Here is an 18,443-nt window from a genome sequence, read left to right as displayed (position 1 = left end):
CCCACTCTGGTACTTTGAGCTTGGGGTGAGACTTTAGCTGAATCCTTATTGTGTGACTTTTCCTTCCACCTTGATAGAAAGGATGGAAACATTGACAGAACATAGAGAAACTGAATTCAGTGTTTATGAAGCAGTTGCATGGGGGTTTGTGTGCATTACACACGGGGAGAGGCCAAACTGTGCCAGTAGGTGTATAGGCAGAACAACATGATATGTACAGGGGAACCTCTGCACAAACACTATGTTCCTTCCCAGGCATGCTGATTTGCATATGCAAAGTGACTGACACTCAGTTCAGAGTTTGTGCTCTCACTATAATAAATAGGCTGTGTATGTCTATGTTACTCAGCAGAAAAACAGAAGCACCCTGGGTGGATAAGCTGCCAGGTTTAGGCAGGACAGGGGTAGCTTGTGGGGTGAGAGTAGGGGTGCCACCTGGCTGGTATTTTACTGGCCTAACTGGTAAAAATGATGCTTGATGCCAATGTTATTAATAGAGAAAAATGTATGGGAAGGCTGGTATTTTTTTCCCAGAAAAGCTGGCAAAATTGAGATGCAGAGAGAACAGCTAGTATGGGCAGCCTGTGCCCCACCCAGGAGTGAGAATGGGTTAGTACCCCAGCAGGTACTCTGGGTAGAAATCCTCTGATCCTCCCCCAATATCATCACACGGCAGAAATGTCATCATGTGATGACATCATCACACATGGCCCTCTGTACACATTTATAACCACAGATGAAGGTGGAAAGGGGCGAATGGACAGAAGGAAGGGCAACGTAAGTAAATACTTGAGACTAGCTGTAGTCGGTGATGTGTATTTAACCAGTTTGAATGGCAATTTACCATCTATACACCGTGGATATTGAGGCGCCTCTGTTTGAAGAATGTGCCCTGTGTGACTGTGGATCCTTGTACAAAAGTTTTCAAAAATTGTTGCGCGTGTTACCACTCTGGCACCCTCGCATTTAGTGGGAAACCTTCGATAAATGGGGCAACATTTATTTGTAGCACACCCTTGGGTGAGACTAATACAGGTATAGGATCCCTTATCCGGAAACCCATTATCCAGAAATCTCCAAATTACGGAAAGCTCGTCTCCCATAGACTCCATTTTAATCAAATAATTCAGAATTTTAAAACGGATTCCCTTTTTCTCTGTAATAATAAAGCAGTACCTGTACTTGATCCCAACTAAGATATAATTACCCCTTATTGGGGGCAGAACAGCCCTATTGGGTTTATTTAATGGTTAAATGATTCCCTTTTCTCTGTAATAATAAAACAGTACCTGTACTTGATCCCAACTAAGATATAATTACCCCTTATTGGGGGCAGAACAGCCCTATTGGGTTTATTTAATGGTTAAATGATTCCCTTTTCTCTGTAATAATAAAACAGTACCTGTACTTGATCCCAACTAAGATATAATTACCCCTTATTGGGGGCAGAACAGCCCTATTGGGTTTATTTCATGGTTAAATGATTCCCTTTTCTCTGTAATAATTAAACAGTACCTGTACTTGATCCCAACTAAGATATAATTACCCCTTATTGGGGCAGAACAGCCCTATTGGGTTTATTTCATGGTTAAATGATTCCCTTTTCTCTGTAATAATAAAACAGTACCTGTACTTGATCCCAACTAAGATATAATTACCCCTTATTGGGGGTAATTATCCGGAATACCCTTGGTCCCGAGCATTCTGGATAACGGGTCCTATACCTGTATGTATGGGTAACTCCAGCACGCTCAGTGACACCCCAATGACTGACAACAATAATGGTAACAATAAGATCCCTTTTCTTTATTAAGTGTAACAAACAATCAGCAGGCATCTGACTATAATTGGAAATAGTAAAGCAATATATATAACAATATACCAAAGATATATAGATAGCTATATAGAGTATGCAGCAAATATAAACCTGTGATATGTACTAAATCCTTTAGCTTATTCCCCTGTCACAGTCCCAGATGATTTGTGCACGTTGGGGCCCTTATTGAGTTTAAGTTATTGGCCAATGACACTGTTCCTTTCATTTGCCGGTTAGCCGTATAACTCTGACAACTTAGTGAGGAAACACTTTCCTTCCAGGTGAGAAGTCATTTGGCTGAGAGTATAGTTCAGCAACAATTGGGTTAACTCCTATGGGTTAATACATACCCCCCAACTGTCCCGCTTTTCACGGGACAGTCCCACTCTTTATGGCGCATCCCGCTGTCCCGGATAGTTCCATGAATGTCCCGCATTGCGGAACATTCATGGAACTATCTGGCACAGCGGGATGCGCTTGCTGTGCCGGATGTTCACGCTTCGTCAGCTGCTTCGTTATGCCTCTCCTTGCGCTGCGCGACAGTCCCTTTTATAAGGTTGCGCCTGTGGGTGTGACGTCATTACGCACGGGCGCAACCTTATAAAAGAGACTGTCGCGCAGCGCAAGGAGAGGCATAACGAAGGCGGAGCACCTATGGGAGGTACTGTGATAGGGGGCTACTGTGATAGGGGGGCACTGTGATAGGGGGACACTGTGTATTGGGGGACACTGTGTATTGTGGGGCACTGTGTATTGGGGGGCTACTGTGTATAGGGGCACTGTGTATTGGGGGCTACTGTGTATAGGGGGACACTGTGTATAGGGGGCTACTGTGTATAGGGGGCACTGTGTATGGGAGACTACTGTGTATTGGGGGCTACTGTGTATTGGATGGTACTGTGTATGGGGGTACTGTGTATTGGGGGCTACTGTGTATTGGGGACTACTGTGTATTGGATGGTACTGTGTATGGGGGTACTGTGTATTGGGGGCTACTGTGTATTGGGGCACTGTGTATTGGGGCACTGTGTATTGGGGGCTACTGTGTATAGGGGCACTGTGTATTGGGAGCTACTGTGTATAGGGGGACACTGTGTATAGGGGGCTACTGTGTATAGGGGGCACTGTGTATGGGGGCACTGTGTATGGGGGGTACTGTGTATGGGAGACTACTGTGTATTGGGGGCTACTGTGTATGGGGGTACTGTGGTATTGGGGGCTACTGTGTATGGGGGGGCTACTGTGTATGGGGGGCTACTGTGTATGGGGGGCTACTGTGTATGGGGGGGCTACTGTGTATGGGGCGGGCTACTGTGTATGGGGCGGGCTACTGTGTATGGGGCGGGCTACTGTGTATGGGGCGGGCTACTGTGTATGTGGGGGCTACTGTGTATTGGGGCACTGTGTATTGGGGGCTACTGTGTATGGGGGAAAAACTGGTACATAGTTAGAACTCACTTATAACTGACTGCCTTCTCTCTATACTTGTATTTATATGTAGGAGTTGCTATATTGTTTTCCTTAGGTCGTTCAGTATGAGGGTATAGCACATTTTCGTCTGCTCCCGCCATTTGATCTATATAAAAGGGGTATTTTTTTTTAAATGGGGTGTGGTAATTGGGGCGTGACCACAAAAGGGGGCGTGGTCAAAAAAATTTTCATTTTTCAAATGTTGGGAGGTATGTTAATAGTACACAGTTCCCCAATAGTCAGGCCCGGATTTGTGGCGAGGCCACAAAGGCCCGGGCCTAGGGCGGCATAAACATAGGGGCGGCATGCCGCCCCGCCGCACGCAAATTTTTAAAATTTTGCTCCCATACGGAGCAATGGGGACCTCTCCCCACTGCTCCGTATGGGAGTTTTAACTTTGGCGCATGCGCATGCGCGTTAGCGCGGCGGCAGGGAAGGAGGAGGTGGTTTGCGCATGCGCGCTCGCACGGCGGGTGGGGGCGGTAGGGGGCGCCGAATTGGGGCGGCCTCGGGGCGCGTCATTTAGAAATCCGGCGCTGCCAATAGTGAGTAGTGCTGCAGGTTACTCACAGTCTGTGCCTAAATCACTGTATCACCTTTAGTAGCAGAGCTCAGATGGGACGCAGGCAGCTCTGTAATCCCCTGGGCCTCTGAGCAGCCTGTCAGCCGGGGACTTTCCTACCAACAGCGGCAGCTTCCCCTGCTCCCTTTCTGGCTGGCACTGATAGCTCTGTTACAGGTGCGAGTCCTAAGCTGGGAGAGTAGGCTCAGCGTATACCTGTAGCAGCTTCTCCCTGTAGCAGCTTCTCCCTGTACCAACTTCTCCCTGTAGCAGCTTCTCCCTGTAGCAGCTTCTCCCTGTACCAACTTCTCCCTGTAGCAGCTTCTCCCTGTAGCAGCTTCTCCCTGTAGCAGCTTCTCCCTGTAGCAGATTCCCCCTGTAGCAGCTTCTCCCTGTAGCAGCTTCTCCCTGTAGCAGCTTCTCCTGGGTCAGGATCCCTGCAGGCCTCTCTCCCCTCTGGCAGCTTTTCCACTCAGAGCAGGTACAGCAGGCAGTCAGCAATTTCTCCTCAGCATACCCTTTTCTCCCCTTTTTATAGTCCAGAAAGCTGGTCCTCACAACATTTTGTGCCTTTTCTTATCATTGGTGGATTCAAAGCCCCAACCAGGTCCTCAGCTCTGAGGCATGCTGGGATATGTAGTCCTGGAAACTGTCTATGCAAACTATATACAGTATAAGGAGATGCAAGTTTGCTGAGGTGAGCCCTTGTTCATGTTTCTCGCTTTAGTTAGGGGTGTTACACAGTTAATGTAAGTTGTGTCAGAGTGTGGGGGCCTGTCAGTAATGCTGGGATGGGGCTCCATTGTGGGAACAGACAGGTTCTCCTTTACATTTACATTGGAGGGATTTTTGGCTTCTTCTGCTCTCAAGTCCTACTCCTCATACGCAGTGTCGTAGTATTCAGAGGTGTAACAAAAACCACAAAAGAAATCTTCGGAGGGGCCCGGTTCACAGCCACCCTATGGTCCGGGGTCCCTGTCCCCTCCCCCCGACTGTGGGCTCTGCTTCTTCCATACCCCTGCTAGTATTTTTGAGACAAAACTGGGATTTATTCTCCTCAAAAGCCAAAACCTGGCATAGTCAATTAAATTAGTATCGCTATGGATCAAAACTATACAAGGTGCAAACTATACCCTCTGGTGGCCAAAGAGGGAAACACCTACAAAATATAAATCTGACACGATACCAAAGTTAGAAAATAATCACTTTATTACAATCCGTTAAAATAAACCCCATGTACAAAGCCTAACGCGTTTTATGCTTACCCAGCATTTAATCATAGGCTCACAGACAAAATGGTAATTTACACACACATATATATATATACTGTATATACATGGTATAAATCACACTCTAATTGATTAAACCAATCAGTATACAATCAGGTTGGGATTTATAGCTATTAATATGAAGCTGTATCCATACTATCCAACCAGTGGAACTATTACAGTCTCTCATGTCTGGGTGTAATCTCCGTGAGAGAAACCAGTCGGATGTTCTAAATGGGGAATTTGCAAATAGTTCCCCTGACATTTTATTTCCCTTGATTTCATATTTTTACTGTTTGTTTTTTTCAAATATATTTAAAAATGAGTTTCCCTCTTTGCCTGTGTTGGTTTGTTCCTTCCTATTTTCCTGTTATTTGGAACTGTTACCAGAGATGTCTTAAAGGGTAAGTAAACCTACAGTAATTAAAAATGCATGTAAAACTGATCATTTGCCTTTCAGAGAGAACTGAATCAGGTGTTTCTCAGAATAAGATCAGGGAAAGGGACCCTGTTGGGATATGATTATACGGCACAGCTAAGCCTTGTGTTACATAGAGAAGACTGACGCTTGCCATATACATATTGGCCTGTAGGTGGCCCAAACGTTGGCCTCACTGACTTCTTAGGGGTTCTATGTTCATCATTCAACCCATAGGGCCATGGTCTTCCCTCAAGTAAGCTGCATACCCCCCACATGAACTAATGTTGGCCGAGGGGGGGGGGGAGACAATATTATTAAACATGCAGATCTGCACACATTGGCCCAGAATAAAACTGCAAATAAATAAATGTATTGGACACAATAATAATAACTCTGTACAATACACTGCATGCCACTATCCCCCATATGTAATTAATCCAGCAGCAGCAGAACATAACATTACTTTATAGCAGGTAAATTGATCCAGAACTGGGAAATGACTTGGGATTTCCATTGAAGTCAGAGATCTCATCATCTCTCAGGTACCTGCCCTGCGCTCTAGTGTCATGTGTGGCCCTTCCCTGTCTTCCATAGGGAACCAGGATCTCCAGTGACCAGCAAGCAGCAGCTTTATTACTTATATTCAGCATATTATTATTATTATTAATAACAGGTGTATAATATAAAGCAGCACTGTACGGGCAATGTATGAGACTTTATACTAATACTGACCTATGAAAGAGGTAAAGAGGCCCTGCTCGTTACAGTTTACAAATATACAGTACAGGTATGGGACCTGATATCCAGAACGCTCGGGACCTGGGGTTTTCCGGATAATTGGTCTTTCTATAATTTGGATCTCCATTAAGTATGCTAAAAAAATAATTTTAAAAAACAATTTTTTGTTTGGATCTCTGTAAACCGGGCCCCTCTGAAGATTGTTTGTGTTTTACATGCGCTCAGCTCCATGGTCGGCCTCCCCTGGTTGCGCTCATTTGGATCTGTTCTGCTGAGGGATTTGTGGCTGAAAAACAAAAGAAATACAGTAATGTACAAAACTAAATGTACAAACACTGAGGTGAAAAATTTGTATAACTGAGTAATAATAATACAGGTATGGGATCTATTATCCATAATGCTTTTAGCAGGCCCAGATTTGTGGAGAGGCCTGCTTTAAATGTGCGATTGTGCATGTGCACTCGCGGGGGGGGGGGGGGGGGGGGGCTGTGTGGAGGGTGTTGCACGATCGCGCATGCGCACTCGTGGGTGGTGGGGACCAGCGGGGGCGGCTTCGGGGTGCACAGAAGTGAAATCCGGCCCTGGCTTTTAGACTGTTTTAGATGATTTTATTCTCCAACTGTCTTATGCTGCCCCACTGCGCCCCCTAGTTTTGCTATAGAAGTTGTCAAAAAACGTCATTATAGATGCAAGGAAATTCCCCAATGAGCATTCTACTGAGCAACCATCTGATTATAAGTGCAAGAGAAGTGACCAATGAGAATGCTGATTCCCAGCACTGTGTCAGGCCCCTTGCTGGTACCTTACATATAGAGATAATGATGGCATTTTTCCCGTCATTATATGGCACAGGAATCAGACATGGGGATAAAGGGACAGACTTGTTCAGTGCTGGGAAACTGTGCTTATTGCTCCCAACTCCAATTGCAGGAACAGAGAACAGGGAGCCGGATTTACTCACATCAGCTGGGATTCTCATTGGGGGATTTCTTGCATTTTAATGGGGGAAAGTTTTATTGGGCAATATTGCTTTAGGCTGATGCCACACGAGGCGTAGGGCTGAAATTTTCGGCAAGAGGAAAAATGCTAGCCGAAAATTCAGCCCTACGCCTGCTACTTGTGCCTGCGCCCGAATGAATGAGATACGCTCGGGTGCAGACACATGTAGCCAATATACGCATGAAAACGCGAGACTTTGCATTCTCTTGCGTTTTCTTGCGTATATCGGCTACATGTGCCTGCACCCGAGCATATCTCATTCATTCGGGTGCAAGCACAAGCAGCAGGCGTAGGGCTGAATTTTCGGCTAGCATTTTTCGTCTTGCCGAAAATTTCAGCCCTACGCCTCGTGTGGCATCAGCCTTAAGAATACAACCCTGATGTTGCTGGACTACAGCTCCCAGCATGCCTCACCCTTCATTATATGTTACATTATTCTGGGATTTGTAGTCCAGTAACAGCTGAGTAAGGTTTGGTTGAGCAGCGCTGTGCAGCAGGGTTTAGTGCCCCTTTAAGTCTTGACATGCCGAGAAATTTATTTCCAAGGTCGTGCAATTGCTTTGTCACTTACCCTTTATATTTTAAAACAGGGGGTACTGATTTCCATTTATAATGTAAGTAAAGGACAAGTTAAATCTCAATCACTATACCTGCCCCTTTAGCCCATTACCAAACAGAATTGTACAGTTTGTGTTGAATGTTTTTTTTCCTATATATATTTGATTATCAATAACCGTATCCTTCGCACCGTGCAGTCAGGTGACCAACCAGGAAAACCAGTTAAAAGGCTCCTTGGTCAGTCCCAGCGCTTCCCATACAATTCCTATTCATAGGATAGAAAAATATAAAATATGCCCAATGTGTTTTACCTTGATTTCTTCATACACGGCCGTGTCTTTTATCTGTAGGGCAGAGTAGGGACCCTCAGTGGCCTGGGGATTCAGCAGAAACATATTGACTACATTATAGGTTTTGATCCCTAATAATTTAGAAGTTAACAGTTAAACAATACAGATCAGATTCAGGATATTCCTAATACATAACACCCTCTATCCTGTAGCCCATTAGTTCCACACATAAAGGCCAGGTCTCCCAGCTACAGGCAAATGCATGATAAAGAGGCTACACTAGATGGTGTGGCTAAAATAATAACTCAGTAACAAATTCAATCTCAAGAAAAATTTCAATAAATTGATAAGGAACCAGTAATGACAAAAAAACGACCCACGACAGACCCCAACTGTCCCACTGCCAACCCAGTGTATTTATATACCCACGTCTGATCTGCCCATCTCACCAATGGGGCAGGCATAAGAAGGCAGAAGTGGGCCATAATGGCACCATGGGTGGGGTGAGGGCACCCAACCTGCAGGGGATGTGTTCTTCTGGCCCAGACCCACCTGCCCCTTATCATCAGGGAGATCTGGATTCCCCCCATCTAATGTATGTTCTGTATATTTACTGTATGTGTCAGTAACTGTCTATAAGCATTTCTTCTCTTTAACATCCCTGTTATATTTCCAGATAGGTGACCCATCAGGGAAATCAGCTGAAAGACCCATATTCATACTTGGGATGAAATAATATCATATCTCCCCAGTTTACTTTACCTTGATTCCATAATACACGGCCGTGTCTCTTGTCTGTAGGGCAGTGTAGGGACTCTCAGTGGGCTGGGAATTCTGTAAAAATACATCAACAAAATACAGGTATAAGGAACATTATCCAGAATGCTCACAGACCTGGGGTTTCCCTAATAAGGGTTCTTTCCATAATTTAGATCTCCATTCCTTAAAGCTGTTTGCCCTGGGGAGCTGGGGCTCTCACACACATGCACATAATGAGCAAGCTGGGGAACTAAGTATGATTTGCATGTTAGTGTCACAACATAGCGACACACTTAAGGATTCAGCTAAAGTCTAGCTCCAAGCTCAAAGTGCCAGAGCAGGACTTAAGTTTTTTAGGGAGCAGCCAGACAGGACTGTGATTGGTTGGCTTCTATGCATGTTCAATAGTGACCAGGCAGTGACTAGAGGAAGCCGGCATAGGAAAGAAGAATATTGTGAGTCGATCCCTAAGCTCAGGTCACTGACATCAGCCAAGAGCAGACTGAGCATGTGCAGTAGTTGGGCAAGGCAAAAGATGGAGAGCTACTGTGGGCATCTTCAGGGGCATGGGGCTTTATTTCTATAGAGCGTTGGTAACATTGGGCTGGTACAAGAAACACATAGCTAAACATTTCTATCCATATTCTTTTTTATGGTTTACTGTCCCTTTAATCAGACACATGTAACTGTTATGGTCTCACCTGAATATCAGTCTCCGCTCCCCAGCCTCCTGACTCTCCCCCTTTCTGTGACTTTTTGGCTCTGTTTGGGGAGAAAAGTTTGTCTATTAATTCTATAATTAGGCTGAAAATAAGACAGAGCACTGGTCAGTTTAAGATGAATTACAGTACGATAAAAAATGCATTTTTAAACAAAAGAACTGTAGGGACCCATAGGGTTAATATGCCCCATGTATCCTCTTTGCTATTAGCATGTTCTATATCAGTGCTGCCCAACTTCTATGGTGCCAAATGCCATAGTGGAGGGCCGCTAATGGAAACCAGTTTTGACCACTCATTTTTTTTAAACTGCACCCACTTCAAACCACACCCACACAAGCTTTTAAGACCATGCCCACATTAATGGAGGTAGTGCAGCAAAAACCCAAATAGTTGGTGCTCACTGCGGGGATTTCAACCATCATTCATAAGTGAAAATATTATATCATGTCATAGCACAGCAACTCCCAGCACATAATAACACACCTTAGTGACCATTCAATTGCTATTTCTAACTGCTAACAAACTCCCAAAACAAACCCCTACCAGATTCACCTCCCACAGGCAGCATAGGGCAGGCAGAATATGGCACACACAGGCAGCATAGGGCAGGCAGAGTATGGCACACACAGGCAGCATGTGGTAGGCTGAGTATGGCACACACAGGCAGCATAGGGCAGGCAGAGTATGGCACACACAGGCAGCATAGGGCAGGCAGAGTATGGCACACACAGGCAGCATGTGGTAGGCAGAGTATGGCACACACAGGCAGCATAGGGCAGGCAGAGTATGGCACACACAGGCAGCATAGGGCAGGCAGAGTATGACACACACAGGCAGCATAGGGCAGGCAGAGTATGGCCCAAACAGGCAGCATAGGGCAGGCAGAGTATGGCACACACAGGCAGGGTAAGGGAGGCAGAGTATGGCACACACAGGCAGCATAGGGCAGGCAGAGTATGGCACACACAAGCAGCATGGGGGAGGCAGAGTATGGCACACACAGGCAGCATAGGGCAGGCAGAGTATGGCATACACAGGCAGCATAGGACAGGCAGAGTATGGCACACACAGGCAGGGTAGGGCAGGCAGAGTATGGCACACACAGGCAGCATAGGGTAGGCAGAGTATGGCACACACAGGCAACATGGGGTAGGCAGAGTATGGCACACACAGGCAGCATAGGCCAGGCAGAGTATGGCACACACAGGCAGCATGGGGTAGGCAGAGTATGGCACACACAGGCAGGGTAGGGCAGGCAGAGTATGGCACACACAGGTAGCATAGGGCAGGCAGAGTATGGCACACACAGGCATGGTAGGGCAGGCAGAGTATGGCACACACAGGCAGTATTGGGCAGGCAGAGTATGGCACACACAGGCAGTATAGGGCAGGAAGAGTGTGGCACACATGCTGCATAACCCTGGGGATCATTGTCTTGGACAATAAACAAGTTCAGTTCTGTTATGGCACACACAGGCAGGGTAGGGCAGGCAGAGTATGGCACACATAGGCAGCATAGGGCAGGCAGAGTATGGCACACACAGACAGCATGGGGTAGGCAGAGTATGGAACACACAGGCAGCATATGGCAGGCAGAGAATGGCACACACAGGCAGCATGGGGTAGGCAGAATATGGCACACACAGGCAGGGTAGGTCAGGCAGAGTATGGCACACACAGGTAGCATAGGGCAGGCAGAGTACGGCACACACAGGCAGCATAGGGCAGGCAGAGTATGACGCACACACAGGTAGTATAGGGCAGGCAGAGTATGGCACACACAGGCAGTATAGGGCAGCAAGAGTGTGGCACACATGCTGCATAACCCTGGGGATCATTGTCTTGGACAATAAACAAGTTCAGTTCTGTTATGGCACACACAGGCAGGGTAGGGCAGGCAGAGTATGGCACACACAGGCAGCATAGGGCAGGCAGAGTATGGCACACACAGGCAGCATGGGGTAGGCAGAGTTTGGCACACACAGGCAGCATAGCGCAGGCAGAGTATGGCACACACAGGCAGCATAGGGCAGGCAGAGTATGGCACACACAGGCAGCATAGGGCAGGCAGAGTATGGCACACACATGAAGTATAGGGCAGGAAGAGTGTGGCACACATGCTGCATAACCCCGGGGATCATTGTCTTGGACAATAAACAAGTTCAGTTCTGTTTTGCTGCATAAAGAGCTTCTGGTGTCCTTATTTTATATGATAACATAGGGCAGTGGGAGTGCAGTTCATCAACACTCTTAATAAAAATTCAGTGTACCCCATGCGCTAACCCATATCTAGCTGTATTTACATCCAAAAAGGGTTTACAGAACAATACACTTTGCTGCTGCCTGGTTTCTGTATTGTCGCAGGCCCATGTTATCCATATCCATGGCTTTCTGTATAATCCCTTACAAAGATAGTCAAATCACATACCTAAGGAATAAATAAAGGCCTAGAGCCAATAGTATGACCAATACAGCACCAGCTCCGCCCCCGAGTATAATGCTCATGGGCAGTCCCTCTCCTGTCGGTGCAGCTGCAAGAAAAGAAACAAAGGTTTTTATTGACGGTAACACTGTTATTCCATTATTCCTTCATAGCAGAAATGAACCTGCACACCAAAAAAAAGTTTTGCCTTGATATCCATGGAACTTTTTCTAATTACTTTACTTTTGGGGTCTTTATTAAGCCCAGTTGCTGTTAGTGTAACACACACACTGTAATACTTACACATGACTGTGACAGCAAAGCCTGGGGAATAGGAAGGTCCCGCTCGGTTCTGCACATTGCAGCTGTAGTTGCCAGAATGGGACTCTGTAATGTTATTTATCTGTAATATTCTGCCAGTCTCCCCATTCACAGGATTCCCATTTAGATACCAGCTGTAGCTGTACTGAGTTGTTGGTGGGTTATAGTCTGAGAAATGGCATTCAAGCTCCAGGGCTGCTCCTTCCTTCACTTCATCTTTTCCTTCTATTGTGACATTTTTGGCTTTATCTGAAGAAACATTGGTAAATACAGTTATATCAACTTTCTGTTATTGGTTCGGTCCGACTTCTCATAATGCACCGATGTATAAATCACATACAAGTGATTTAGAATTCTGCTGTTGAGCGCCTTATATTGAATTTTATGTTGCCATATTTACTACATTGTATTATATATAAATAAATATAATTCAATAAAATATTTCTGCTACTTTTCACATTCAACAACCCATTACAGTGCAATGGAATCCATGGAGTTAGTAAGCACCATTCTCATTGGTGAATTCTCTTGCATCTGTAATTAGGCTTTTGGTTGGTTCAGATCACATAATTCTCCCATAAACCTGTATAATACTTACATAAAACCTGCAGCTCAGAGAGAGTGGAATTCCCAGTTCCCAGTGGGTTCCTTGCAGTGCAGGAGAATGTCTCTCTGCCCCGCCCCACAGTCACAGTTATGCTCCGCCCCTGCTCCTCCCTCAGCTCTACAGTTCCATCTCTCTTATTGTTGTACCAGGTAAAGGCATTGGCAGCAGGGTTGGCATCACTGGCACAGGTTAAATTCACGGCATCACCTTCTTTCCTTTCCTTCTTCCCATCAGATATAATAATTACTGTTTTTTTCGGAGAATCTGGTAAAAGAGAAATAAATTTATCAGCCATGGGGGGTGAGGACGGTGGTTCAGCTGCAGGGGGAATGGCCAATGATTACACCTGTTTGGGGGCCCATTGGAATATATAAACGCCCACTTTTGTGACCATGCCCCAATTACCACACCCCCATTTTTTTCCAAAAAATTCTCCTTTTATATAGTTGAAATGGCGGGATCAGATGCAAAACGTGCTATACCCTCAAACTGCACTAAAACAATATAGCAACTCCTACATATAAAATACAAGGCAGTCAGTTATAAGTGAGTTATAACTATGTACCAGCTTTGCCCCCCCATACACAGTGACCCCAATGGCCCAAAAGTCAGTACCCCCCATACGCAGTGCCCCCAATGGCCCAATAGACAGTACCCCTCATACACAGTGCCCCCAATTGCCCAATAGACAGTACTCCTCATACACAGTGCCCCCATAGACAGTACCCCCATACACAGTGCCCCAAAGACAGTACCCCATAGACAGTAACCCCCACAAAAAGCACCCCCAATTGACCCCATAGACAGTAGCCCCCATACACAGTGCCCCCATAGAAAGTACCCCCATACACAGTGCCCCCATAGAAAGTACCCCCATACACAATGCCCCCCTAGAAAGTGCCCCTAATAGCCCTCATAGTAAGTGCCCCAATAGCCCCCATAGACAGTACCCCCATTCACAGTGCCCCCAATAGTCCCCATAGTAAGTGCCCCCAATGGCCCCCATAGACAGTGCCCCCTTACACATTAGCCCCCTTACACAGCAGCCCCCTTTCACATTAGCCCCCTTTCACAGCAGCCCCCTTACACAGCAGCCCCCTTACACAGCAGCCCCCTTACACATTAGCCCCCTTACACAGCAGCCCCCTTAGACAGCAGCCCCCATGAACGTGCCTTCTTCTGCGGTGGCGACAGGTCCTTTTATAAGGTTGCGCCCCGTGCATAATTACGTCACACATACGCAAGGGGCGCAACCCTATAAAAGGGCCTGACGCCACCAGAAGCAGAAGAAGCCAGAGCAGCCATCTACAGCCAGCACATCCCGCTGTGTTTGATAGTTCAAAGTATGTCCCGCGTTTCCACAATCTATTATGCGCTATAAAACCGGGACAGTCCCGCAGAAAGCGGGACAGTTGGAGGGTATGCATAAGTGAAATTCACTTGTCAGGGAGGGACACCAGCGGCTGGGGGAGCGCGGACAAGTATCGGCCTGGGCCACCGGGTTTTTTCCTGGTGCTAAGGTGGCCCAGTCCAAACCTTTTTTTTTATTTATCTTTTTTAAATGTTCTAATTCATTAGAACTGATTCCACTCAACTGAACAGTCAAATCCAACTGTTTTAGTGGTGAACACTCAAAAGACATTAAAAAAAATTGCTGTTATTTGCTTACAAGGCACGTCTACAGGGGACTCAACAAATTGCTACAAATCTTAACTTGAATTAGTTAGTTATAGAAAAAGAGTAATGATGAGAAGGGCCATATTTATAATGGGGCACCCGAGGGCCGGTGCCTATGGCGGCAGCATGTATTCTCTTTTTTTTCTGGTGACGGAGCTGGGGGGGGGTAAGGGGGTAGGGGGTGGGGACATTCACTGTGAGTGACGTCACGTGCATGACACAGAGGCAGATTTAGGTCCAATGCCTAGGGCAGCACCGGACCTAAATCCATCCCTGATGGAGAGGTAAGATCATTGCTGTCAGTATCTTGACATCTGTAGTCACCATCCCATTTTTATTATTATTATTATTATTACTACTACTGCAGCTGTCATTAAATATTGTATGAATGAGATCCATTTCTTCTGATCAGTCAGTACTTACAGTTTATGTTCAAAGTGACCAAGCTTTTGGATCTGAGCCCATTTGGATACGTAGCTTCACATTCAAGTTCAGCCCCATGATCCCGGTAGGAGGGGAGATATTCCATTACAGACTCAGCTTTCCATACTCCATCCTTAAGGCTCTGCTGCCTGTCAGTGAGTTTATACCCAGCTGTGTTCCACTGTAGAGTAGGGGGCCTGGGGGGGCACGTGTGTTCTACAGAGCAGGGGATGGGGGCACATACCCCCTCAGTTAGATCTGTGGGTATCTGTATTCCTGGCCTACTGGGAACATCTAAAAGAAATCATCCACTCAGTAACTATTTTTATGAATAATGAAACCTGTGTAGGATTACAGCATTGCCAGCCATTACTCATATCATCCAGTTTCCTCATATCTGTCATTTACGACGTGGCACAACACAACTTTTCAAAAAGCAAACACAAGACATTTATTCAGAATATCCCTCCCATTAAACCCCATGTAATGAATTCCAGATTGCCTATGATGGTAGGTATGAAGGTAAGGAGATTTTCTGTACCAATTATAACAAATGAATATAAATGCAAGCCTTATTTAAGTGGCACTTAGTGAATATAGATTAATATTGCGCCTTACATAAGAAAGTATATCTTTGTCAACAGATTGCCAGTCATTTACTTGTATGGAATATTCTATATACACATAATAACTCAGCCAGTCTTTATTCTCTCTTTTCTTTGTCACATATATCTTTACCCCATTTTAGCCATACAGGAAGGTAACAATAAATGACTATTGCAATATAAATACACTTTGTTCACTCATCTCTGTTCCCCTTATACAACCATTAGGCAAATCTTAATAAAGAAGAAAGGAGATAAAATTAATTCTAAAACAATTTCCCAATAATATCATTGAGGGTTTTTGTAAGTATTGATAAGAATTGCTAAGCACAGCCGTGTGTTTTTAATAGATATGCATGACATCTACGCCTATATATTGGTGAAAATATATGAACCCCCATCTTAGTAGAGACATTCAGTGAGTGAAAAATAACACCTACATTAATTATGATAGCATATAAAGGAATAAACAAAACAGTAAACTATAGAAAAAACAATGAGTTTTCTGGGAAAAAAAAACTGTTCTTATAATCAGTTGCCATTAAAGCAGTTGTTCACCTTTAAATGAAGTTTTTATATAACGTGATTTTCTGAGACAATTTGCAAATGGTCTTCATTTTTTGTAGTTTTTCACTTATTTAGCTTTTTGTTCAGCAGCTCCCCAGTTTGGAGTTTCAGCATCAGGTTGCCAGGGTCTTGTTTACCCGAGCAACCACGCAGTAGTGTGAATGAGAGACTGCACTATGAATAGGAGAGGGACTAAATAGAAAGATAAAGATTAAAAAGTATCAATAAAAATAAAATTGTAGCCTCAATGAGTAGTAGTTTTGGCTGCCGGGGTCAGTGACCCCTATGTGAACGCTGGAAAGATGTAGCCAACAAAGGCATAGAATTCAATAACTATAAAAAATAATAAAGACCAATTGCAAAGTTGCTAGGAATAGTACATTCTATAACATACTTCTTTAAAGGGTTGAAGCACCCCTTTGTCATGGTGTGTGTATAAGGCTAATGTAAGCCCGGGAACCTGGGCAACCAGTACCCACTTGACTGCAGAAGTCTGCAGAAGTCATGACTGCACCCAGGCCGTGCATGTATAGGAACCATTTGCACAAATATCTTATACAGGTATAGGACCCATTATCCAGAATGCTCGGGACCAAGGGTATTCTGGATAAGGGGTCTTTCTGTAATTTGAATCTCCATACCTTAAGTCTACTAAAGAATCAATAAAAGATTAAATAAACCTAATAGGATTGTTTTCCATCCAATAGGGATTCTTTATATCTTAGTTTGGATCAATTACAAGGTACTGTTTTATTATTACAGAGAAAAGGGAATAATTTAACCATGAAATAAACCCAATAGGGCTGTTTTGCCCCAATAAGGGGTAATTATATCTTAGTTGGGATCAAGTACAGGTACTGTTTTATTATTACAGAGAAAAGGGAATCATTTAACCATGAAATAAACCCAATAGGGCTGTTCTGCCCCCAATAAGGGGTAATTATATCTTAGTTGGGATCAAGTACAGGTACTGTTTTATTATTACAGAGAAAAGGGAATCATTTAACCATTAAATAAACCCAATAGGGCTGTTCTGCCCCAATAATGGGTAATTATATCTTAGTTGGGATCAAGTACAGGTACTGTTTTATTATTACAGAGAAAAGGGAATCATTTAACCATTAAATAAACCCAATAGGACTGTTCTGCCCCCAATAAGGGGTAATTATATCTTAGTTGGGATCAATTACAAGGTACTGTTTTATTACTACAGAGAAAAAGGAAATCAGTTTTAAAATTCTGAATTATTTGATTAAAATGGAGTCTATGGGAGATGGGCTTTCTGTAATTCTGAGCTTTCTGGATAACGGGTTTCCGGATAAGGGATCCCATACCTGTATAATGGTTACATTCTCCAGCACGGCTGGGGCCAATACTGGTGCCGAGCAAACAGATCACCAGAGGAGGATTCTGATAATCCTATTCATACAGAGCAGAGCTGTGCTTTCCCCAGGCAAAATTTGTATTCACCTTTTAATAGATATCACTCGGTGTTAGTTGGACAATTTAATTTCAAGGGATTCTGTACATACAGCAGCCGTATTCCTTTGCACAGAATATAGTTGTTGTTTGTTTCTGGGTTTCAGTTTCTCATTACAAACATTCACAGCTCCACTATTTGTAACAAGCCTCGTTGGGTGTAGGTAAGTGCTCGCTACCCTACAGACCCAAAATATATTTACTGATTGTGACTGTGGGGGGAGATTATGTGGGTGCCCCTATGTGTCCCATGGAGCGGCTTACCTGAGACTGTAACCTGCACTTTCTCACACTCACTGATGATAAGACAGTTCCCATATATATAGGGATAATAAGTGCCATTTTCTTGCACATCATTAATCCTCAGGGAGCAGCTGTTTGGCTCATTGCCGACCAGGGAAGTGCGGCCTCTGTAACCCTCACTCACATCAGAGGGATTCTGTTGGCTGAATATTTTATTGTCAGGCTGAAGATGGTTTTCTATGTACCAAACCATATTGAAGTCTCCATAGCCCCTGGGGAGGGTGAATGTGCAGGGAATCACCACACAGGATCCTCTCAATGCTCTGATGGATTCAGGGAGGGTAAGGGCCCAATCCTGACTGTACGAACCTGGGAACCCCCCTGAGAAACAGACACATTAGTGCAACACAAACAGCACATAGACTGTAGCACAAAGCTGTGATACATTACACAACTGAGGGCCTTTATTAACAACACATCACAACCAATCAAATTG

General features: G+C 44.8%; 1 protein-coding gene across 5 annotated transcripts in view; it reads right to left on the bottom strand.

The window, feature by feature from the left end:
• Window positions 1–18,443, bottom strand: part of LOC116412109 (B-cell receptor CD22-like) — a 69,881-nt gene that overhangs the window by 39,531 nt on the left and 11,907 nt on the right. For 2 of the 5 annotated variants that reach the window (XM_031905668.1, XM_031905666.1), the window contains exons 3-9: window positions 17,969–18,328; window positions 15,054–15,347; window positions 12,945–13,217; window positions 12,329–12,595; window positions 12,032–12,134; window positions 9,583–9,643; window positions 8,885–8,956 (exon numbers count right to left, since the gene is read on the bottom strand). In XM_031905668.1, the coding sequence (XP_031761528.1) occupies window positions 8,885–8,956; window positions 9,583–9,643; window positions 12,032–12,134; window positions 12,329–12,595; window positions 12,945–13,217; window positions 15,054–15,347; window positions 17,969–18,328 (1,430 nt within the window). Of the gene's footprint in view, window positions 1–6,400; window positions 6,562–8,143; window positions 8,207–8,884; window positions 8,957–9,582; window positions 9,644–12,031; window positions 12,135–12,328; window positions 12,596–12,944; window positions 13,218–15,053; window positions 15,348–17,968; window positions 18,329–18,443 lie in introns of those variants that run through there. The other 3 variants (XM_031905669.1, XM_031905670.1, XM_031905667.1) reach the window with 3 other exon arrangements.

Source organism: Xenopus tropicalis, chromosome 7 (assembly GCF_000004195.4).
Source record: "Xenopus tropicalis strain Nigerian chromosome 7, UCB_Xtro_10.0, whole genome shotgun sequence".
Lineage (NCBI taxonomy): Eukaryota > Metazoa > Chordata > Amphibia > Anura > Pipidae > Xenopus > Xenopus tropicalis.
Note: the sequence above shows the minus strand (reverse complement) of the source record. Positions and strands in the feature narration are given on the sequence as shown.